This window comes from Filicampus tigris, chromosome 13 (assembly GCF_054856515.1).
Source record: "Filicampus tigris isolate MCC_2025a chromosome 13, RoL_Ftig_1.0, whole genome shotgun sequence".
NCBI lineage: Eukaryota > Metazoa > Chordata > Actinopteri > Syngnathiformes > Syngnathidae > Filicampus > Filicampus tigris.
In genome coordinates this window covers 3,554,880-3,579,952 of record NC_141229.1, presented here as the reverse complement: position 1 = coordinate 3,579,952, position 25,073 = coordinate 3,554,880, and the positions used below count along the sequence as shown (strand labels likewise).

General features: G+C 41.8%; 3 protein-coding genes across 9 annotated transcripts in view; 2 read left to right on the top strand and 1 right to left on the bottom strand.

The window, feature by feature from the left end:
- Positions 1 to 14,577, top strand: part of fndc3ba (fibronectin type III domain containing 3Ba) — a 99,271-nt gene extending 84,694 nt beyond the window's left edge. For all 7 annotated transcript variants that reach the window (XM_086049196.1, XM_086049190.1, XM_086049191.1 and 4 more), the window contains 4 exons: positions 2,117 to 2,338; positions 5,272 to 5,438; positions 5,563 to 5,690; positions 8,247 to 14,577. In XM_086049196.1, coding sequence (XP_085905322.1) covers positions 2,117 to 2,338; positions 5,272 to 5,438; positions 5,563 to 5,690; positions 8,247 to 8,579 — 850 coding nt within the window. In that variant the 3' untranslated portion in view covers positions 8,580 to 14,577. The remainder of the gene's footprint in view (positions 1 to 2,116; positions 2,339 to 5,271; positions 5,439 to 5,562; positions 5,691 to 8,246) is intronic.
- Positions 14,578 to 15,474: 897 nt separating this feature from the next.
- Positions 15,475 to 22,108, bottom strand: ghsra (growth hormone secretagogue receptor a). The gene is made up of 2 exons (XM_086049577.1): positions 19,528 to 22,108; positions 15,475 to 18,439 (listed from the first exon to the last, which is right to left on the bottom strand). The coding sequence occupies exons 1-2, from the start codon at positions 20,378 to 20,380 to the stop codon at positions 18,129 to 18,131; spliced, it is 1,164 nt and encodes a 387-aa protein (XP_085905703.1). The 5' UTR covers positions 20,381 to 22,108; the 3' UTR covers positions 15,475 to 18,128.
- pld1a (phospholipase D1a) overlaps positions 19,208 to 25,073 on the top strand; it is a 34,210-nt gene continuing 28,344 nt past the window's right edge. The window contains exons 1-2 of the mRNA XM_086049574.1: positions 19,208 to 19,371; positions 19,613 to 20,137. The gene's annotated coding sequence lies outside the window, so the exon portion shown is untranslated. The remainder of the gene's footprint in view (positions 19,372 to 19,612; positions 20,138 to 25,073) is intronic.

Below are 25,073 nucleotides of genomic sequence, written 5' to 3'. Positions count from 1 at the left end.
CAATGTGCTGCTGTTACCATGTGTCAGTTATTCTGTTATTACCCGTACCAACCAGTGTGTGTGCGTGCGTGCGTGCGTTGCTGTTTTCATCCTCCGCTTGTTTTGTTCCCATGTCACTCTGCTCTCTTGCGTAATGGCCGCCTCGAAAGCACAACACTGCGCGCGCGTCCTTTTGGCGTGGCAAGGTGTCTTCGTATTTGCACCTGTTCGTGTTTGTGACACCATTCGGTGTTGGGAAAGTAGTGATGTTAAAAGTCCTTTAAAAAATAAAAAATTTAAAAAAAGTGATAAATGGTTACAAATGGCAAAGTTTTGAATGTTGGCTCGCTATTTGGCAGGCTCAAGTTACCCTCTGCCACGCTATTCTGTTTAGTCCCTTTTCCAGCCGTCGCACACCGGCAAAAGGGAGACTATTCTGATTTTGTTTCAAGTTATTCAAATAATGACTCCCGATAAATACCTTAAATACATTATTTAATAATGTAGAGTTATTAATCAATTATAAAATAGTTTTAAGAGGATTCGTACATCCGTCGATTTTCTCCATATTTGTTGCGAGTTCATGGCATGTTTTTTTTTTTTTAAATGAACATCAAGCAACAGATACACACAACTAAATAATAATAATGTCTGCTCACAATTGAGCAGGTGCCACATGTTATATATCCGTTTATCATTCCAACCACTATTGATTTATTCATTGATTTACTCGTTGCCAGCTCATGACTTGTATAATTTTTTAATAAACGTGAATGAATTCTTTTATTATTTTTTTTTTTTAGGAAACAGTCATAAATGACAAAATAACAATCGGTGTTGGCTCACTATTTGGCAAGTTCAAGCTACCACAAGTTTCTTGACCACCATTTATGAATTAGAACAAAAAAAAAAAAAAAAAATTCAGCATTCCTCAACATAAAGCGTTGAAAATGTCTTGCGCTCTGGGACGTTGTGTCGGTTTCCTGAAAAGTGCTGATATTAAGGCTCCGAGGATTCCGCCCGACGCCAGCGATTATATTGAGATGCAAGATGGATAAAAATCATATGTTCCTGTTAGTGCACATGTTGCCTCTCATGGCCAGATGCTCTTGTTGTGGCTGGACCGCGTGAATTTTAATCAAAGGTCAGCCATGTAAGCCTCCCAAATGCCACGTGTGCTCCTGACACAAGATGTCTCCCCCCCACCCCCTCGCGCTAATGACATCATCATACTGTGCCAAGAAAATGTGTGTGGACGTCAATGTGCGTGCGTGTGTTTGTTTTTTTTCTATTGTGCGATGTGGCGGTTTAACTGCCGGGACGAGCAATTGTATTAATTAGATGACCGAGAATGCCGTGACTTTTTTTTCTTTTTCCGCGTCAGTTTTTTTTTTATTTCTATTGTGCAAGGTGGCTGCTATCATGAGCCTGATATGATGAGGTGAGCAATCTTATTAATGACATGGACACCTGCATTGCAACCATGTGTTTGTGTGGATTATTTCTAGTCAGTCTGTAGCCGGCCGATACATTGGCAGAATGAAATACCGATAAGCGATTAAGCAGCCGATTAATTAAAAAAAAAAAAAAAACATGGTTAAAACCACTACAGGCGGAACATTTAAATGTGTTCCATTACAACAGAAAAATATGCAAAAATATGCCGATTTTTTTTGGGGGGGGGGAGCAATTATATTGCAATATGTCAAGTCTAAAAAAAAACTAAATCTAAAAGCACAATCAGCAAAAAGTTGGTAAAAAAAGAAATTGAAAAGAGCTCATTTCAGCCGATTAAATCGGTCAGGGCCTAAAAAGATTGAGATACGCATTTCTATTATGCAAGGTTGCTGCTGTCATGAAAACTGAGTGGGGGTGGTGCGGGGGGGTTAGGTGGTAGTAATATGTCAAATCTAAAAAAAACTAAATCTAAAAGCACAATCAGCAAAAATTGTTGAAAAAAAAAAAAGGCATATATTTGCCAATTTCAAAAGAGCCGATATCAGGCGATGAAACCGCCAGGCCGATTAATCGGTCAAGCCCTAAAAAGATTGAGATATTTCTATTGTGCAAAGGTCGAGGTTGTCTTGAAAACCGAGCGATATTGATAAGCGTTTGTCGTACCGCTGTGACATTTTAGCGTTCAGATCCAGGCAGTGAACGCCATCGGCTGCGGCCCGTCCAGTGCGCCGATGCTGGTCAGGACGCGGCCCCTGCCCCCGGCCCCGCCCCCTCTGGAGTGCAGCGCCGCCGGGCCGCAGAGCCTCAAGCTGAAGTGGGGGGAGAACGCCAGCAACCCTCGCTCCTCCCTGCTGGCCGACGACATTTACTACATGCTGCAGATGGAGGACAAAAGCCACCGGTGGGTTCAATGCGCACACAGCCGTACGCCCCCGTATATTATACATATACGTACGTACGTATATTATACACCTAAACGTACGTACGTATATGCGTATATTATACACACACGTAAATATAAATATTGACGTAACCTTGTCGGACACACACCTCTTGTATTGGTCCGTTATTAACATTGCATTTTTTGTAAACTGCTAGTTTTTGTCGATTTTTTTAGTTAGAATGCTATTATTAATTTGAAAAAAAAAAATTGAAGCATTTACTATGCCAACAGCACCTGTAACGCGGAAACATGATTCATATAAAAATAAGAAAAAGGGAGATCATTTTTTTTTCCCCACACGATATGCTTTTTCTAGCGTTTTCTTTTGTCAAGACAGATTTTTTTTTTTTTTTTTCCCCATATCAGGTCTCATGAGATTGTGTGTACCTAATAAATTGACCAGAGGGCCGAGTAACCGCTTTGCCTCCTCCACCTTGGCTGCTCGTCAATCGGCCCAAACGTCAATACTACACAGAAAGCGTACGAGCAGCTCATTAGAGGCCCCGTGTGTGTGTGTGTGTTTGTGCGCGTGTGTGTGTAACCACATGTACCACAGAGGAGTCACGTTGAGGCCCAGCGAGGGAGGAGGAGATGAGCATGGCCGCAGATGAGCTCTTTTCTATTAACGCGCCTTTTAAAAGGCGCTCGGGCAGATACGAGGATGAAACGAGCCCGGCCGATGGCCGCCTCGCTTCCCTCTTTGCCGGGCGTGCTCAATCTTTTTTTTTTTTTTTTTTTTTTGTATTAGGGGGATTGGCGCCGTAGTGCGTACAACCCAATAGTTGAACATTATCTAGGGTGATTACAATAAATTAGCTAAGAATATATTGAGCTCGCTTATTTTGTTGCATGAAAAAAAAAAAATTACATTAAATTAAAAAAAAAAAAAAAATTCTGTAGGAACATGTGAAATATTGCAATGATATTTATTGCTATATTAAACAACAACATGATTTTCCAATATTGTGCAGCCCTAATATATATGTATATATATATATATATATATATATATATATATATATATATACTTGCCTCTTCCCACTTTGTCTTTCTGCCAACGATTATTTTGTGATTTTCAATCACGAGCTCATTGACCTTGGCAATGGCATCCTGTCGCAGGAGCCCCAAAACAACACGTTGGCGAAAATATATACAAACATGTGGAACGGGCCAATGCAAATAGCGCAAATGTCATTTGCAGGCTTCGGCTGCCGGGTTTAATAACCTTCTTTCCGATTGCCTCTCTGCGCCAACTCACCACGGCGTGCATTTTTATTCCTCTAATCGCATTGAAAGAAAATCGACTTTGCCGCGAGATCCAATACAAGAGCGCCCCCCCCCCCCCCCCCCAAAAAATTGCTATAATTCCTCAGGATTGTTTCGATAGTCGGGAGAGGTGGCCTCCGTTGAATAGTGCTGTTGGAAATGTTTTTTTTTTTATTAGTTTCAGATTACCATCAAATCCTCGCCTCTAATAAACACCTGACTTTAAGGGCGCGCCTAATAAAGTGTCCAGTGAGTGAATTTTGTGGGTTCTTGTAAGGGCACAACATGTTCTGTCCTCGGTTCACTTCCACTCCTCATTACTGGCCTTCAAAATCCAGCGACTTGATTTTTCTCATTTCCTTGCCGCTCCATGGCAACGTGAGCCAGACTAAAAGCCTTCTCGGATAAACAACAACAACAACAACAAAAATGTCCCGAGATTGTTGCAAGTTGAACCCGATTCTGTTGAAGGGCCTATAGACGATAATAAAACTGACAAGACGGTAACATCGCGCTGCCGTCCTCCTCTGCCCTCTCGTCCGATTTAGGCCTCGTTAAATGCCCCCCCCCCCCGCCCCCCCAAAATCGAGTTTGGGTTAATAAATCCTCGTTCAGCGGCGTGATGATGATGGATTGGTAGCAGATGAAAGGATCATTTTTTTTAAACACCTGACTTTGGGCTAGGGTGTGGCATTCATTCAAATGTTATCCAGCACCATTATTTCTTTAGGGGTGTGCGTGTCGAAATGTATTTTATAAAACATTTGAATAAGGCTCAAATGATTTATGGCGTGAAATAGATGAAAATACACACCGCACCTCAATAAATGGCTGCATTTGTTACTATAGTAACGTTTGTTATTCTACTACGTAGTTTGTGTGCAAAACTAGACCACTTACCCAGAGGGACCCTGAAAAATAATTGCCCTACCTCGAATAAATGCCAAGGGTTAAATGTATGACATCAAAAATGGCTCAAAAGAAGAAAGAATCAAACGAGTCCGACCGTAATGTAGGATCTCCAGTAGAGATAGACCGATATGCTTTTTTTCAGGGCTGATACCGATTATTAGTAGTCAAGGGGGCCAATAACCGATATTTGGAGCCGATATTCATTTTCAGTAAAAAGGAAAATATTGGCATCAAAATCTAAAGAAAAATGTACTCTTAATTTTGTTGCAACGTCTTTAAGCATGTTAATTTTTATTTTTATTTATTTTATTTTTTTAAGAATTTTTGGGCAATATACATCTGTTATAAAATTCTAACAAAAATTTCAAAGGCGCACCCGGGTCGGTCAGCATGTCTTAAAAAGGATCAAGAAAAACGTAAACAATAGCTCCATGTAGTTTTCGACAGTGAATGAAAATGTCAAATGTTAAACTTTGACGTATCTTTGTTTTGATTTCCACAGTTTTAAATGGATTCATTATCGGCCGGCAGAGTTTGAAAAAAGGCCGATATTCGTCAAAAAGCCAAAAATATCGGTGCCGATAATCGGCCGATCCCAATCTCCAACCTTAACCCCAACAGAACATATTTTGCCTGTGACCCTTTGAACACTTATCACCCCTAAACAATATTAATGCAGCAATTGCCCCCCCCCCCCCCCAATTTGTGGTCAGGTTCGTGACCATCTACCGGGGCCCCAGCCACACTTACAAGGTCCAGCGGCTGACCGAGTCCAGCGGCTACACCTTCAGAATACAGGCCATCAGCGACGCCGGCGAGGGCCCCTTCTCCGACTGCCACACCTTCTGCACCACCAAATCCGTGCCGCCCCCCCTCAAAGGTAACACACTTTCAAGCTCCCCTCCCCGCCTCGGTCTGTAATACAATCAGCCGCCACCACCGCTCTCCACTCGCCGGGACTCTTGTTGATTTCATTATTTATTTTGTAATTGAACACGCGGCAGCTCCCAAGGTGCACCAGCTGGAGGGCAACGTGTGCGAAATCACGTGGGAGACCATCCCGCCGATGAGAGGGGACCCCGTCAGCTACGTGCTGCAGGTGCTGGTGGGCCGCGAGTCGGAATACAAGCAGGTACACGCACGCACGCACGCGCACAGCACACACTGGACGGCGCCAAAGCCGCGTCTTAATAGGAAAGTAGTAATTGTTCTCATGGAAGTGCATTGAAGTAAAACTGATTGTTTGGTGCTTATTTGTTGCAAAAAAAGTCGTGGACAGTTTAATAGGAAAGTAGTAATTGCTGTCATGGAAGTACATTGAAGTGATGCTGATTTGTTCTAAAAAAAAAAACTTGTGGACAGTCTAATAGGAAAGTAGTAATTGTTGTCATGGAAGTACATTGAAGTGGGACTGATTGTTTGGTGCTTATTTGTTGCAAAAAAACTCGTGGACAGTCTAATAGGAAAGTAGTACTTGTTGTCATGGAAGTACATTGAAGTGATGCTGATTGTTTGGCGCTTATTTGTTCCAAAAAAAACAACAACTCGTGGACAGTCTAATAGGAAAGTAGTAATTGTTGTCCTGGAAGTACATTGAAGTGGGACTGATTGTTTGGTGCTTTTTAGTTGCAAAAAAAAACCTTGTGGACAGTCTAATAGGAAAGTAGTAATTGTTGTCCTGGAAGCACATTGAAGTGGGACTGATTTTTTGGTGCTTATTTGTTGCAAAAAAACAACAACTCGTGGACAGTTTAATAGGAAAGTAGTATTTGTTGTCATGGAAGTACATTGAAGTGATGCTGATTGTTTGGTGCGTATTTGTTGCAAAAAATGTGTTGCTTTTATATCATATATATATATATATATATATATATATATATATATATATATATATATAATCGTATTTATTGCTCTTCTGTGTATTGTTTGGACAGAGGTCTTTTGAAGCTAGACGTGTCCTTCCGAGGTACAAAATCACACACGTGAGTCAAATGAGGGGAGGATTGGTTCATTCATATTCTTGGCAAGCTTGTTTTCTAAGGTCCTCAGGGAACCGCATAAATTGAAGTGTGTATTGATGGAAAACGCACAGAAATGAAAGTGCAGCGGCAGTCCAAAACAGCAATAATTTGCCGTTTTTTGGCCGCAATTTTCTCATCGACCGCTGAGAATCAGCCGCAGTTGGCAGCTGCTGCGTGCTTGCGAGTGAGTGAAAGAGAGAATGTTTACCTTTTTTCTTTTGTGGCTGTTCTGCAGTAGGCCATGTTAATAATTAACGTGAATTCCCTTTCATGCTAACAATCTTTTTTTTAGCGTTCAAGCACACTGGTTTAACAGCAAGTTTTAATCAGCGATGGCTTTGTGTCCCAAAACATTTTTTTTTTTTAAATGTTTACTTTTTTCTAGCATGTTTTTGTGAGATAGTTCGATTTTTTTTTTTAAATGTTTACTTTTTTCTAGCATGTTTTTGTGAGATAGTTCGATTTTTTTTTTTTTTTTTTAAAGTGTGACGTATAAAAAGGTTGCACAATACGGATTTTATCACGCGTTAATTTAAAGACATTGACGTTGGGACATTCTCCCCCTCCCTGAAAAAAAATCTGCAAAAAAATCCGCCAATATTTTTTTCCAGATTTTTCTAAAACCTAGGCTGTGCTGAATTATTTCCTGTTTGGGTTTCCTTTCAAATTTGCACCGACTCAAACTAAGCAACGCCATCTAGTGGGTGATAGTGCAATTACACCCAAATATAAACAAAAGTTTCACCAAAAATAATTACCAACTGTACCGTGATGGATGGGGGTTTACTGTACGAGTAAATCGAGTTACAAGCTTGTTCACGGAACAAATTCAACTATCACTTAGTTGCTTGGTGACAAATGTTTTGCCCTCATGTTTCCAACAGTTGGAGTTTACTGTGAAACTAAACGCACAACAAAAAGAATGACATTGTAAATGTCAATACAAGACGTGCTTTGTTTCAGAAACATGGCCGGTGCTAATGCTAAAGTCAATAAAAAAATCCCATTGACCGGCTAATGGAAAATTAGCATTGAGTTCAGGGAGACATAAACCTTCAAATACGAATATTTACACACAAACACTATAAATAAACAAATGCGTCTATTTTTGCTAAACTGTGAAAGTTGAATCACAATTTTCTTTTCCGCTTTTTTATATCTTAGTAAATGTGAATAACTATTTTTTTTTTTTTTTTAAATGTTCTATGCGCCCTTACTAGTCCATAAACACGGTATTCTGATTGATATTATTTTTTTTAATTTTTTGGGCTTGACTCCTCTTTAAAATGTGATTTCGTCGCTGTCATGTGAAAAACGCTTTCTTATTTTTACATGAAAATTTCAAAAGCGTCCAAAATTGGAGATAAGTGTTTTTTTCACGGGACAGCGAGGATTTACTTGTTACAAATTTTCTGGTGGTTCCTTTAAGTTATCGGTAAAGTCAACTTTTGGCGGTTAATTTTGAAATAGCTGAAATAATCGGGTTTAGTAATCGTGATTTCAATTTCAATCGAAGTAATCGTGGTTGTCATTTTTTTTTTTTTTCTCCATAAAGCTTTTTGGTGCGAGCACAAAAAGAGCAAAGAATGTGAAAATGACACGATAATGGCGTATTTGTGCCGATGACATGGTCATTAAGGACTTTCCGGTGTTTTGTCGTGCGACAGGTGTTTAAGGGCGAGGAGGCCGCCTTCCAGATCTCGGGCCTGCAGGGCAACATGGACTACCGCTTCCGCGTGGGCGCCTGCCGCCGCTGCCAGGACTCGTGCCAGGAACTGTGCGGTCCGCTCAGCCCCTCGTCCCAGTTCACGCTGCGGCGCCAGGAGGCCTCGGGGTCCGGCGGGGCGGCAGGGGGCGGAGCCTGCGCCCCCTGCGCCGGCCGAGGGGCGGCCGAGGGCCTGATGTCCAGCGACGACCGCTTCGCCGTGCTCATCGTGTGCGCCTTCGCCGTGCTCTCCATCCTCATCGCCTACTTTCTGCAGTACTTCTTCATGAAGTGAGGGAATCTTTTTTTTTTTTCTTTTTTTTTTTTTACGACAGGATAGAAAGAGAAAGCGAAACCCAAGAGAAACTTTTTGTAACAGATCATCAAGAAAAAACACTTGAGACACTCTTCTTCTTCTTCTTCTTCTCAAGGCTTTTATTTCAGCGTTTTCTTTTTGTAGCCGAGCCGTACCTCCGCGCCGAGGGCGAGAAAATTCATCCACAAGCCTTAAAAATAGCTGTGAGTAGTCACTCAGACTGACTTGCATGTTTTTTTTGTTGGGTTTTTTTTTTCATATTTGATTAGAGGACGTGTATATTTTACTGGTTCATTGCCGTAATCGTTTTTCTCTTTATTTACATTTGTTTTTGTTTGCTGCAGTCTTTACCCACTCAGCCATATTCTAATGTAAGCATTCAAAGCTTTAGCCGCACATATTGGATGACACACACACACATTTTTACACACTCACACACACACACACTTGTGCGTCGACAATGACTCAACCGGTGTCACGCGCGCAGCCGCTCCGCTTCTTAACGCTCGCCAAAGTGATGCAATCCACGTGTGATGTACGATGCTGCTATCCTGTGATTTTTTTTTTTTTTTTTTTTTTTTTTTTTTTGGGGTTTGTTTGTTTTTAGAATGGGAAAACCAGTTATCTAATATAAATATGACATAGAAATATATAGAGAGAGAAACACACACATACCGCTATCCAAGACTGCGCCGAAAGCGATGGCGTCGGCGGGTTGGACGGGCTGATTCTGGATCAGATCGGAAGCCATTCGGGGCATTAAACTGGATCCCAGCTTACCCGCCTTCCACTCTGTAGCCCCTTTCACGCAGACATCCTGCAAAATCGTCGCACCACGATACCGCTTTTGCCTTTTACAGGGAATCCCCCCCCCACACACACGCCCTTCCCGGGGGGATTATCTGAACCCATCAAATCTACTCGTCGATTTTGCTGTCTTCACGCGCTTTTCACACAGTGACACGGCATTCTTGACTATTGCATGCGTTAGCGCACGTGCTTTCGACACAGCTGTCTCAACTTCCACGCCGCCTCCGTGAAACATTTCCTATCCCACTTTCACGCCACTGTGAAATTCCTGGCAGTGTGAAATTGAGTTTCACGCTGGGACCCTGCAAAAAGTGGCGCGTCAAAGGCGCAGCAGATGGCCCTTGCGTTTATCCGCCTTTCACACAGCACCCAGTGAAGAAAAGACCCTGCACTTTCATACAGAGATCCTGCACAATTGCCGCACCAGAGCCAAAACATCGCCTTTCACACGGAGCCCAGCAAACGTTCGCAGACAACATTCTGTGGTCGGACAATTGATGTGATCATTGATTTCAACACGCCTCCGTCACGGCTCTGACGCTACCTCGGCAGGCGGAAAATTGTCAAGCGCACTTTGTAAAAAAATCCCAGCAAAATGACCAAATCATAGCGGTCAAGTCCCGCTTTTCTGGCATTTCCAAACACGCGGGTGACAACGCCCGCCCGTGTTACGGTTCTGTTACTACCTCCAAAGGCGGAAAATAGCCGGATGAACTTGGATGAACTTGGTCACCTGTCCCGCCTTTCCGGCATTCCGTTGTTGGAGGCGACGTGACAGGAAATGGTCCAAGTGTGTTTAAACTTCACACCATACACAGGGCATTCTGAAGACATCCCTCTAATAAACACAAAGCCAAGGTACACAGCCCAAAGAGGTCGCCCCGACCCGTATGAAATGGAATCCGCACATGAGGCCTGTAACGTACCTCAGGGAAATAAAGAAAAAAACAAAAACATTTAAATTCAAGAGAGAAAAAAAAAAAAAAAAAAAAAAAGATCCTTTAACCCTCCTGTTAGTTTCTCAGGAACAGCAATAATGTTCCGGGTCAATTTGACCCAGGCTATGTTAAATGATAGTAACGCACCCCAATAAATAATTATTGCAAATATTTCAAATGAACAATTTGTAATTTTCATCATGGAATACTATTTGTAGATCTTTTAACTTTGAAATGGGTCGGTATGACCCGGGCTATGTTTAATGTTCCAAATGAATTATAGTTCTGATTATTGGTTTACAATGCAAATATGTCAAACTAAATTTAGTTGCAAATGCGAATTTGTAGTTTAAACTTTAAATGGGTCAATTTGACCCAGGCTGTGTTTATTGTTTCTGAAGCATTCTGATAACCAGTATTGGTTATCAATAGTATTGATTTTACCGGTAATTGAAAGTGTGTCAAAGTAAATGATTTCAATTGTCTGTTGAGAAATTTCTGAGCAAAAACTACAAATTTGTAGTGAATTCAACTTTAAAATGGGCCAATTTGACCCGGCCTATGGTTAAAGGTCCAAAAGCATTGTGATAATAAATTATAATTCACTAACCATTTTAATTGTTTATGAGAATTTTCATCATGAAACACTATTTGTAGATCTTTTAACTTTAAAATGGGTCAATTTGACCCAGACTCTGCTTAATGTTCCAAAAGCATTCCAGTAAACCTTTTTAACCTTAACCATTCTCTTACTGAGAACTGTCAAAGCAAAAAAAAAGAAAAAAAAGTTCATCCTTAAAATGGGTCAATTTGACCCGGAATGTTTCGTTTTCCAAACATAGCTTGTTAATAACCATTTTCATTGCACACACTGTATGTCAAAATCATTTCTTATGGGCCGTTGATGTGAATTTTCATAGCGGGGAAAAAACAGTGTTTGCATTTTTTTTAACTTAAAAATGGGTCATTGTGACCCGGGCTATGCTCAATTTTCCCAAATCATCCTGAGAAACATTGCTATAGCCATTGCAAATATTTCAAAATGTCTTTTTTGTCCGTCGGTGCTTCAGTTTCATAGCGAAAAGCTAATACGTGGGTCATTTTGACCCACACATAACAGGAGGGTTAAAAAGACCACCCCACCTCCTCTTAGTTGCCGTCGCCGCTCAGCCTTTTCGTCTTCCGCTCCACTTTTTGCGCCTTCGTTCTCTCCGGATGCCGTGCCTTGTCAAGTTGCGTGGTTTACTCGCTCAAATACTTTTTATTATTATTTTTTTTTTTTGCCAAAGTCGATGGGAAAATGATGGTATATTTTTTTTCTTTGGTAGTTTTTCTTTATTTATACTATATATTTGCATACAGTACTTTACAATGCCAATTACAGTGCAATCTTCATTTATTTATTGTTTAAAAAGATTAAAGAGACAAGTGTAGTTATATACTATATATATTTTTTTTCCTCCTCCTTCCTCGTAGCATGTTTTTTGTATGTTAGAACGATTTTTAAGGCCAGCATTCCTTATCTGTCTCTCAGTAACCCTCTTTTGAGTATTTCTTACAGTTGTTGGGATCCCGCAGTTATAAAACGTGTAACCAAATACATGATGTACTGTTTTGTTGTTTTGATTTCATCTCTTGTTTGGGCCACGCTCGGCTAAGTCGTCAACCGTTCATGCTTCTCCAGACATGTAGCAAAGACAAATGTGCCTGCCTTTGGCTTCCTTTATTTCGATTTTTTTTTTTTTTTTTTTGGTTAGAATGAAGCTTCTGATACCGTTTTTTTTTAAAAAAAATTTCGCCAAAGTGCAGGCTTCACTCGATGTTCTGACCAAGGGTTCTGTGATATTCTTCTGTAACGGCACAGCAGCATTACTATTATTTTATTATTATTACTATTGTTACTATTACTCTGATGAAAAGGACAAAAAAAACAAAAAAAACATTAACTTGATCTGTGATTATGCTTATTTTCAATATTTTTTTTTTATTTTTATTTTTTCAATATTTTTTGGGAAAACCAAATTGTGCCATTGTCGAAACACGTCGCCCCCTAGAGGAGAGGAGGACAATCTCGTTCCGGTTTTGACTGACAAAAGGCGGGGGGGGGGGGGGAAGGCTCAAAACAATCACACAAGCGACGAGCGCAGGCAGGCAAGTTTATTGACGAGTTGTTGTTCGGCGTAGCGAGTGATAGTGTTTTGTATCCAGTATTTTTTTTTTTCCATATTTTTTTTCGCTAAGAGATAATATACAGTACAGAGATATCTATAGAGCTATAGAGGTGATAAGTACATTTACGACTAACCTAAGTTGAAGCACTTTTATATCACCGCGAGCATTATTAGTCTTGATGGGCGGGGCTTTTATATTGATCCAAAACACTGCTGCCAGGCTGTTAACGTTCGTCGCTCGCGTGTTATTTTTTGTCGCCGTGTCGCGTCAAGCAATTTATGGGGGTTGGCGTGCGCCATTTAAGTAACAGAAGGGAGAAGCGCGCATGCGTTAGGGCTATTCGGCTTTCCAGTGGAATTTCCGGATGAACCTTAAATGCACTTTTCACCTCGACAGGGTGACTTATATTCTCAAAACGTTTGAAGTCATTTTTTTGGGGGCAACTTGCTGTTTTCATGAATGGCAAAAAAAAATTCCATGACAATTTGCTACGATGTCCGTGCCTTTTCTGTGACTCTTCCAGTCTGTCAACCTGCTGATGAGCAACGGGTGTCCAGACTTTTGCTTCCAAAGACTGCATTCATAAAAATAAAAGACTTTTGACTTCGCCGTTAAATTTTATTTTGCTAAAACCCAACATCAGTGAAATCACCTGTTGCCGAACCTAACCCTCAATTCATAAACATTACATTCATTAGAAATAAAATGAGCGCAGATCAGAATTAGTGCAAAATGTAAAAAAAAAAAAAAAAGTTGCATCTGATTTTAAAAATGTTGTAAAAATGTGTTGACCAGTTATCAAGTGAACAAGGCAGAAAACAGATTAATATCAATATGTAACTTCATTTCTACAACATTCCTAGGAAATCACAATCCCCGTCACTGTTGAGCAATTTTCAGGATTTGCACATGGTGTCTACTGGCAACATGTTGGTCGTAGACCAGAAATATTTTTATATAATATGCATTCATTAAAAAAAAAAAATGGTGATCAACATGTCAGATTTTGGGGTGGCCAACGGCCCTGTGACTAGAATAGCTCCGCCCCTGTGCTGAGCAACAGCGCAATCTGATCTCCAACTTGAGACTGAAAATGTCAAACCGCGTGACGAAGAGGATCGTTTAAATGTCAATTCTGATTGAATCGGGACATTTATCGGCCCACCCATGGTGAATCGGCTTCATTTTAGAGAGCGGCAAATTGAAGCTTTGAACTTGTGCCTTTCAACGTTTACAGGAGGCCAAACGAAGTTCACCTGGCAAGGTTTTGAGTGCATTCTCGGTTCATCCTTAAATTTGAAACAATATCCCGAAGTTTCTGTTAAGAAAGTTACTCCCGTATTTTTTTTTGGTTTGTTTTTAATTCCACCTTAAGAGGAACAACATGGAAGTAGAGTTGATGGAACCAACTGCATGCATGAGGTAACTCAACGTGACACATCAGGTGTCCAGCCCTTAAACGTCCCTTTTAGCGTGGCAGGTTACTCCCCTATTACAATGTTTTTTCTTTTTTTTTTCTTTTTTTATTCCACTTTAAGAAACATGACTTGTCCACGCAGCAACACAGACCATCCCCACACACACACACACACACACACCTGTGCCTTCTGATCTTATTTTATATTTCAATAGTTTTGTGTGTTGGTTTTTGTTTTGTTTGTTTTTTTTCCATTTGTTTTTTACAGCGACCAGAGATTTTTTTTTTTTTTTTTTTCCAGACTGAGCGATTGGCCACGGAGTGCGGAAACACACAAAAGTGAAAACAAATTAAAACATATATTTTTTACCTCACGGTTTTAAAGAGTGAACATTCCAGGTTGTCATGGTCTACGAAATTGAAATTTTTTTTTTTTTTTTAAAGAGAAATTCATACATTTCCTCTTGTATTGTAAATGTTAGACAATTTCATATGCATTATATAAAAAGAAACTGCCATATCAATTTTAATGTATAGATTTTTTTGCAAATACTACCCTATGTATGTAAGACGTAACTGTATCGGTAGCGTATATATAATATATTTATGCCCAATAAATGTTTTAATTTTCTTTTTCTGACATGGATTGCGAGTGTTCATTTTGCCGTCTGTTATGTTCTGCTCGCATTGGGGGCCGAGTGGGGCAGCGAGCGGCAAGCTTTTGTCGATGGATGTCGCAATACTCGACGTAGCTTATTTACACCACTTGTCTATGCTTTCGCTTTAGTGTACATTTACAGCGCGTGCTTTTAAAAATGTGTTCAACGGTGTTGTTCAGACGCGAGTGCTTATACGTCACCAATCGACGTATTTCCATAAAGTCAAAATGGTGTTGATGCGTTATATCTAGTGCTGTCAAATGACTAAACAATTTTAACAAATTAATCGCAAAATGTTCCATGATTAATCGCGATTAATCATATTTTTCCACTATAATTTTTTACAAAGCTTTGAATCGATATTTACTTGAGTCAAATCTTGGAACTAATATGAAAAAAAATCAAAGTACATTTCGATTCAAAGACTGTTCTTTGATCCTTGAATACAATCTTTTTCCTGCAAAATACAACCGTTGAACGATACACCAAAGACGTACAACTGTTATTTGGCTTTGCGAAGTGCGCAAATTATTTTGGATTTCTTCAATGAGCCGCTAAGCAACTTTTTAAAGTAAAACTATGTAAAAGTCCCGTCTTTGTGACTCTCCTCTAAGTTTGGCTGCAAAATGAGCAGAGGGAAGATGAAGTAAATGAAGCTGAGTTAACTTGAGTTATTTTTTTTTTTTAATGCGTTACAACATTTAAATTAATCTCCATAGTTAATGCTTTTAACTTTTCCAGCCCTAGTTATATCCAATCTGTGCGTTTACGTTGCACTACTACTTTACTTTCGTCAGCACTTCTCCAATAGATTTATTCACATTCCGCTAGCCTTATTAGCACAATTGCCAAAGTCATTTTCAGCGTAATATTTGAAGAGATTTTCTTTTGCCGTATTGCACTTGTAAGTAAACAACATCAAATCAAATGAAACTCACCTTCACACACTTTTTAATCACCGCAAAGCATCTATTTACAACAAGAGGACAAAATCCAGACATTTGTCAGCGCGTATAAGGCAACGTGGAATGTACGGTAATGGCCCACAACATTAGGAACAGCGTGCACAAAATTCTGCCTTTAACAAAGATAACGATGCGCATTTTGGGCGTCAGAATAAATACAACACGTCTCTTTTGGTAACGTACACCTGAGAAAGGAACGTCAACATCAAGACAAAGATCATTTTCTACATTAGCTTAATTGCTTGACTCATTTTTCAGGCCATTTCCAGTTAGTCGTAAAAAGCCTGCGACTTGATGTTTGTACATAATGCCTCTAGAAACAACAGATGGGACTCAAAATTATTTCACAGCTTGTTGACATTTTTCAGGAGAACTTTGAAAGATGTCCGGGGGCATTTGTTAACGTCTGCCGAGCAACAGGTGACATCACGTGACCAGGAATGCAAAATCCAAACGAATTTGAGGGCGATTTTTTTTTTTCAATTGTATTTTTTAACACTTGAATGACACTTAAGCATTTTTAAATGTTGCTTAACACATTGCCTGTACAGTTTCTATCATTTCCGATGTGAAAAAATGGTTACTATCAATAATAGTACACTCAGCAATTGATCAAAGGGGCAGTTGGAATTGAGCCTCCTGAAGTCTGCCTAGCAACCAATGACATGTATGTGACCTGGGAATGTCAACTCCAAAGAAATCGGAGGTGGACCGCGGTTATTTTTGCATTTGTATGGCAGTCAAGAATTAAGAAAGTGAAAATGTCGTTGACGGTTGAATCACTTGGCCAATGGGGCAGTTGTAATTGAGCCCCATGAAGTCTGCCTAGAAACAATCAAATGACCAATAAGAAAGAATCCAAACAAATTGGAGCTTGCTTATTTTTTTTTTTAGACTTGTATGAACAGTTAATCATTTGAAATCTTACTTACAGCGTTGCGTGTTCAGTTTCTAGGTTTAAGGCTGACCACGGTTGGACACTGTCTGGAACTGCTGAATTTATTTGTATACTTTACTCATTCGAGCTTCCATTAATGACACACAGTGAAGCGATATGATATAACACACACAAAAAAATGCCGCGTCGCGAATTCTACAGTGCTTCCGTTGTCATCCAGAATCGAGAAAAGAAATCCTGTACAATGATGCGAGCAAAGTTAGCTACAAACGGGCCAGCTTGAATCGGTATGGCCGGTTGCACTTCCAGCGCACCCGTGACCCTCGTGAGGATTAGCGCTATAGAAAATGAATGGAATGGATTAAATTCTGCCATTTTATTTACAATACATCAATCATTTCATGAGAAATCAACACACCCCCCCGAAAAATATAAAAACTAAATTTCATGAAAAAACAAACATGATCGGTGGAAAAAACGCGAAAAAAAACGCTGGGTTGTCATCTTAACTCACTCACTGGGTCGCTGTGGATTTTGAGCAAATTTGGTTACTTTTAGCCAAGGTTGGGTTCATTACTTTTGACCCAGCAGATTGGGTCGAAGATTAAATTTGGGCGGGCTGAAGCGCTGACGCCGGTTGCCAATTCTGAATACTGAAGTTGAAGTCGATTGAATTATGGCAGGAAGGGCAGCCGGTGTAAAAATGTTCGATACCACTTTTTTTTTTTTCAGACCGATTTTAGTAGATACTCACTCTTGGGTAGCCACCGATACCGAGTACAGATACTTGTAGTACTTTTGATATATAAAATTTCTGATTTTTTTTTTTCCCCCCCTTAAAGTGGAAGTTAACCCAAACACATTTTTTTCCAGAATATGTTCTGTGCAGGCCCACTAGTTGAGACAAGGCATTCTGATTAATATGGCGTTTGTGGAATATGAGTTAAGCAGCAAAATCCACCCGCTTTTATCCATCTCAGGGGGCGGCCATTTTGTCACTCACCTCATCTCTCATCTTCAGAAAACAGGTGAGCCAAGATTGGTCGTTATCTCAGCCCTGAGCCACTGTGATGTCATTTTCAGTCGAGAGAAGTGACAAAATGGCCGCCTCCAGAGATGGCTAAAAACAGGTGGATTCAAATCCTATTCCATAAAACACAATATTTATCAGAATACCTTGTTTCAACTAGTGGGCCTTGCACATAACATATCCTTGAAAAAAATAATGTTAAGGTTGACTTCCCCTTTAAAGTATTGGTGGCTGGTATCGGCAGCCTCCACGAGTACCCAGTACCTGTTATTGGTAATCACCCAACCCTGGCAAAAACTGTGCTAAACAAATCATGCGAGTGAATTCCTATGGCGACCCCCGGACACGGGAAAGTTGTTGCTTTTTCTTCCTCTTAAAATCAATCAAACGTTTATTGTTTTTAACCACAGCTATACTGAGAACCTGGTAACCTGCTTGATCCGTCATGCTGGCTCAAATCCTCAACCCAAATGCGCTGGTTATAAATAACCCAGCACTGGCTCGGCCCCTTTTGGACCCAGCGCTAGGTTAGCTATTCCACCCAAATTTGGGTTTCTTTGACCCCGGCGGTTTTAAGAGCGTACGTGTCCCGCGGGCCGTGTGTTTTTGCCCAGCCTTGACCAAAAAGCACACGAAGCTTTAGAAGCTGACGCTCGATTCCATCCAGCCGTCCGCCACGGCTTTCAGCGCGCTGGCGGTGCGGGTCCGAGGTAGGCGCTGGCCGCCGAGGCCGAAGAGGCGCGCCGCCGCCCCGCGGTACTTCCAGGACATGGTGTTGTAGAGGATGGGGTTGATGGCGGCGCTCAGGTAGAAAAGAACCACCGACAAGAAGCTGCAGTGCTCGGACAGAGCGGACAGCAGCGGGGACGGCGCGTCCAGCGAGCGGAACTGCAGGTAGCGGCACACGTGGAAGGGCAGCCAGCACAGGACGAAGGCCAGAACCACCACCACTGGAGAAGATGCAGTCGGTCATAGCGTAATGAATAAAAAGTTTCATAACATGCTAAGCTAACATTCTAAACGATGATATTGGAATGAATGAGGTGAGTTGTATTATTTGTTGTTGAGCGTTTGGGACAGAAAAAAAATGAAAAGATCAAGCAAAAGTAAGCCGGAACGGAGAGCGCAGGTGGTGGTATGTATGGTGAGCAGGGAGCAAAGAGGAGGTGGGCGCTTGCTAATGAGTATTTCGTAAATATTATGAATATGAAGAGTGGACCAGTGACCCAACTTTCAAGTTTTTCTAGATAAACGCTGTATTGAGGTGAGAGCAAAAATTATTTTTGTTGTTGAACTCCAGTTAGCAACAAACGTTGAAAAGAAAAAAAAAAAATGGGACAGCCCCCGAGACGAATAAGCACTGCCAAAGTCATCGCTGTCGTCGGGTAAGTTGGTCTCATTTTTCTTATATTCTTCATTGACGTTGTATTTGCAATGTACAAACTGTTAACATTTCAAGACGAATAAGCAACGTAGCAGCCTTGGCTAACGTTGGCGCGAAGGTGCATGTCGTGTGAGTTCAGTTGCATGTCGAATGCACGGCGTACTTCTCTTTTTATGTTTTGATAGCTGAGACTAGCAACGTACATCTTGAAGCAAGTCAAAGCAAAACAAAAAACACAAAAAAAACATTCGAACTACGTGTTACAGGCATAGCCTGAGACCGCTATGTGGCGTGTGACGTGTGCTGGAGTGGCGGGAGAAAAACCCGGAAAAGAAGGTTGGCCTGTGCGACAGTGAGGAGGAGATCAAAAATAAATAGATCCCCGATTGCTAAGCGACTCGACGCCTCGTCGTCTTTGTCCACCACGCTGACTGCAGTCAGTTCGCCCCTTACCACGGTTTGGAGCTGATACGACTGACTCAAGCCTGATAACGGAAGGTAACATACGGCTCATATCTAACGGCTCATATCTCATCTTGTAAGCCGAGTCACTCATATGTGAATGCGTCTTTTTCTGTACTTGTACTGCGTGAGTACATTAGTTACAATAATGCAGACGGTGATTAAAAACGTGCAGATGCGCATAAAACCCACCCAACATCTTGACGGTCTGCCTGTTGCTCTTGTCCCGGTGCGCCACGCACGAGCTGATGTTGGTCTCCCGATGCCTCTGCCACAGGCGTCGGCCAATGAGGCTGTAGAGCACCGTGAGGCAGAAGACGGGCATGAAGAAGAACACGGAGCTCAGCCACACCATGGCGCCCATCAGGCCCGACTCCACGGCGTATCGCGTCATCCTGCACTCCCGCGTGTCCCCGTACTCCTCCTCGTCCTCCTCCTCTTCCATCCGAAGGGCGTCGGTGTCATTGGCGTCGAAGCCGAGGTGGTCCCGCTCCACGCCCACCATGACGAACACGGGCCCGGCGCTCAGCATGGACACGCACCACAGCAGCAGGATGAGCATGCGCACTCGCCGCTTGGTCACCAGGGCCTTGGCCCGCAGCGGGAAGCAGATGGCCAAGTAGCGCTCCACCGAGAGCGCCGTGATGCTCAGGATGGTCGAGTAGGTGCTCGACTCGGACACGAACTGGAAGAGCTTGCAGAGCGCGTCGCCGAGGCGCCACGGCCGGTAGCGCCACATGCGGTAGAGGTCGAGAGGCATGCACAGGAAGATGAGCAGGTCCGACACGGCCATGCTGCACAGGTACAGGTTGGTGGTGGTGCGCATGTCGCGGTACTTGCCCACTACCAGGATGGTCATGACGTTGCCGGTCACGCCCACCACGGAGAGCAACGTGCACGCGGCGGTGATGATTGTGAGGAGGGGAAAGCTGTAGTAGTTGAGCGGGGGAAAGTCCAAGTCGCGGTTCGGAGGGCTGGAGTTACGGCTCTCGTCCCAGCTGCAGTTTTGGGGGAGGCACGAGGACAGGTTGGGCCCCGGGGGCATGCTGACTCATTGGTCACGGGGTCTCAGCAAACATCGTCACACAGGCAATTTTGGGGAGCAACGGGGGTGGGTAAAAGCACACTCAACAAGCTGTGAAAGTCCTGCCAAATTACCTCATATAATCGTCACAGTCTCGGTTTTTAAGGAGAAACAGTCGTGCGTAAAACCAAACTCCGGTACAAACTGGAAATCTCAATGAGGAGAAGAATAAGTATCCCTCAATTCTTGTTATGGAACTACGTTGACAATTTCATCATCGAAGTTTCAGCGACAGTCTTCAGGTTTGGAGAGCTGCAGAATTGCGTGTGGCAAAAAAAAAAAAAAAAATCCAGTTCGCAGAAATGCATAAAAATGAAGCGGAAAAAAAGACCATTCTACATATGTTATGAGGATACTTTATTCCCTCTGGGAAATAGTCCTCTGGAGTCCCATAAGCATCATTATGATCATTTTCAGTGTCCGTTTTTATGTTTTTAACAACAAATATCATGCGTAAAACCAAAATCCCCCAAAATTGAAGCAGAAAAAAAAATCAAATGATGAGACTTTGCAATTGTCTACAGGTAGTCTGGGAACCCCAAATCATTCTCGTCTGATTTTTTTTTTCCTTCTTCTTATCAATGACAACAGCTGTACGTACAATCAAACTCCAGAAGGACACACCATCCGAGATATCACCCAATTAAGAGACCGCTTATTATTGTTAAATAAGATCCCGATTTTAACCAATCACCGCCACTACACAATCAGTTTTACGGGTTTTAAACCAAACGCCAGCTCACAGTGTCAAAATCAATTGAGAGAACCAAAAGACAGACACATAAATTCCAATCACGCGACTGCTTCAATCCGTACAGGGGATCATCCCCGGGATCTCTCAGTAGCCACTGACTATTTTTAGACAGTTTAAAAAGAACAGCAATCGTGCGTAAAACCAAACTCCAGACCACAGAACGTGTCGAACGAGCAGCAGCCGTGCGTAAAACCAAATATTTGAGCACCTTCGCTCACAGAGAGAAGGTGAAAAGTCCATTTAGAGTCCCTAAATTGGTACCGTAATGTACATTCAGGATGTTTCCATCACAATTTGGTGGTTTAATAATCCAACTAAAATGCACCACAGACGAAAAATCGGACATTTTAAAAAGTACAATAGTCATTAATCGTTCAGTAATCCACTAAAGCCCCCCACCCCAAAAAACCCACACACAAAAAAAAACTCGGAGGGAAAAAGTGAGTCTGTTCCAAAGGTCATCCAAACACAACAGCCAACGTGAAAACAAACACGATGCGTGGGAAAGGAGGAGACACTTTGATCCAAGCCACGAGCACTACGTAGGAACGACGCATCGTTAGCATGTAGCATGCATTGGGAATAAACAGTCAAAGATGAATGAAATCTCGTTGGTGTTCTCCGCGTGCTGCGCGTCCAGCATGTGCGTGTTGGAGGCGGGCGCACCACCACAACATGAATCAGGTGAGCATGTGCAGAGCCGCAAAGGAGGGAGACGTGGGATTGACCACGGGGACGATGCTGCGACGTCACCTACAGGCCACACTGCGCAGCGATAAAGCAATAAAAGCCATTTGGTTTGTTTACACTGCGTTGCTCGAAGTCAGTGGTGTCAAACTCCACCAAAAATGATCTACACGACTATATTCTATGCAGCCCGACTAGTCCAAACACGGTATTCCAATTAATATTGCGTTTGCCGAATGTGAGTTAAGCGGCAAAATCCACCCAATTTTAACCATCCCTGGGGCCGGCCATTTTGTCACTTTCTGTCGACTGAAAATGACATCACAACTACTCAGGGCTCAGGTAACGACCAATCACGGCTCAGCTTCAGAAAACAGGTCAGCCGTGATTGGTCGCTACCTGAGCTCTGAGCAGCTGTGATGTCATTTTCAGCCGACAGCAAGTGACAAAATGGCCGCCCCTGAGATGGCCAAAAACGGGTGGATTTTGCTGCTTAACCCGTATTACATAAACACAATATTAATCAGAATGCCGTGATTAGACTAGTGGAGGTGCAGCGAACATATTCTTTCAAAGAATTTGGGGGGTTTGACTTCCAGTTTAAGAAACACAAAAACGAATCAATAAACCAACAAAAAAAGTAAACACAACAGCAAATAAAAACACACAAATTCAAATAGCTAAACAAGGTAATTGAAAAATTTAGCACATTGTCAATTGTGTTTCGTTTAGTGTTTTGTTCTGTTTTTAGTTTCTGTTGTCTTTAGTTATTTGTTGTTGTAGTTGTTTTGCACTTCAGGGCCAATTCGGGTATCATTCAGACAGATTTAAAGTCGTCAGCATTTGACAGCTTAGACTTTGCAGTTCATGTAAGCCTGAATGGCTGTCACACTGCTCCAACTCGTAGCACAATTTATGCTATCCATGTCAAAGTTCTTGAGACAGGATCTGTTGTTGACAAACCAGAGAAGCTATAGTGGAGCTAAAAGTCTACACACCCCTGTTCAAATGTCATTGTGTTTTTGTGGTATACTAAAATTATTTATTAAGATAAATCACAAAAACGTTCTTTTCACGACTAGCTAACCTATACAACTCAAGTGAAAAAAAAGGAAAGGGGTAGTACTAATAACTGAGATAACACTGTTTCACAAGTGCACACACCCTCTTATCACTGAGGATGTGGCTGTGTTCACAATTAAGCAATCACATTCAAACTCATGTTAAATGAGGGTCAGCACACGCCTGGTTGCCACCATTTAAACTGCCTCCGATTAGCCCCGAATAAATTAAAGTGGGAGCATATGGACAATTCTCCCGATGACTCAAATGCCCCTCAAACATCAAAACACTTTGGCGGGAAATGATGACAGAGAGGTCAATTTATTATTATTTTTATGACTGAAGGGAGAAAAAAAAGGCTGGAGCAAAAAGGCAGGTGCCTGAGCCAGGGGCGGAGCCAGAACGTGGCTAATGGGTGGGCTGGAAAAATCAGGGTGGGCCTGAATATTTCTCTCACTGAGCACAATCCTCCTGTCCCGACACATCGTATATTCAAATCAAATGACAAACTGAATAATATGAAGTTCAGATTACATACTACGGCCAAAATACAGTATACAAAATATAGTAAAATACAATACAAAAAAACTAAAAGATGATGCTTAGTTTTTCTTCTAATTAGGTTGCAATAAGCCCAAATAGCAAAAAGAAATAAAAAATGCATTTAAAAAAACAGCTTGGGCCTTAGGAGATTAATAATAATTTACAAAAAATTGAAATGCAGTGTGTCAATCTGGGTGGGCCTGTGCACACCCAGGCCCACCCATGGCTCCGCCCCTGGCCCGAGCACCACCTGGGGTCTACGTGTGCACGTGCCTGCGTACTGAATTCTGGTTGTTGAACGCGCTATCATCTTCTTTTTGAAGCGAAGGAAAACAACCTGAAGGCTTTGCGCAAACGCCTGCCCTTGAAGTTTAGTTTTGTCACGTTGATTTTTCACAATTTTGAAGCCCCCATTTGAAATGCTTTTTTATCATTTAAATGTTGTCGTTAACAAGCACTCACACGCTTTAAATTCACCTTCGTTCACATTCGAGGTGCCATTCCGTTTGCCAACCAGCATCCAATTGAGTGCGGCTGCTTATTTGCACATGCACAGATGAATACCTGATATTTACACACACTTCCTCTTCCGTCAACACAATACTGGACCGTTCCTGTGCAGTAAGTCTGAAGACATTTTCAGTAAGGAGTAAATCCCATCACCTTAGCCACAGGGAGGATACACCTTTTATTATCGCACGGGCTCCTCATCATGCCTTCGGTATATATTGTTATCACTGTGGCCTTTGCACTGTTTACTGGTGGGCGTATTATATGTCTTTATGGGCCGCACAATGGTGATGCACGGCGAGCAGGAAAGTCATATGCGGCACCAGGAGGGGATTTATGAATATTATTTTTGAAAGGAGCATTTTCCTCATATATTAGGTATGTAGCTTTCCAAAGTCGTCTGTACTGTTTGTCTGTGTGTCGTGAGCAACAATCAACTGTCTTGTGTGCTTTTATATCCACACGCCGATGCATTTTCTTTAAAATATATATTTGAAGCGACGCATTCATTTGTATTCAGTGTAGCTTTATTCCTTTGGGCGGATATTCTGTTTGGGGGATGGATTGGAAGTCATTTTGTCGGAATTGTTGTGGATTTCGGGTTAAAGTTTACGTTGACACTCATGACAAGTTGGCCAACTGTGTGGTGTCGTGCAATATGGAGCTTTGTGCACACGGTGGCGTAAGAGAAGCAAAAATAAGAGGATTCGACTCGCCAGCTCAATGCAACATTTTTGGAATTCATTTTCTGGTGGTCATCGTAATGAAGGTTGTTTCTAATATTTCGCCCCTCTCTTGCAAGCAGTTGTGATGTTTTATGAGGGGAGAGGACACACACATACAGTATACACATAGCATGTGTTTATGAAAAATATGAAGAACACGACAATTGTGTTACACAAGTGATCCTCACATGATTGCAAATTAGAAATAGTAAAAATTACAGAATAATTTTTGATAAGCATAGCCTCATCTGTCAGTCAAAAATACGTTACTGGTGACTGATTCTACGTTCGTTGATACACACAAAACAGACGATTTGAGGCTATGACGCAATTAAAGCAGGGCCAGTCTTCTGCTTTCCATCGGCTCCTCCCA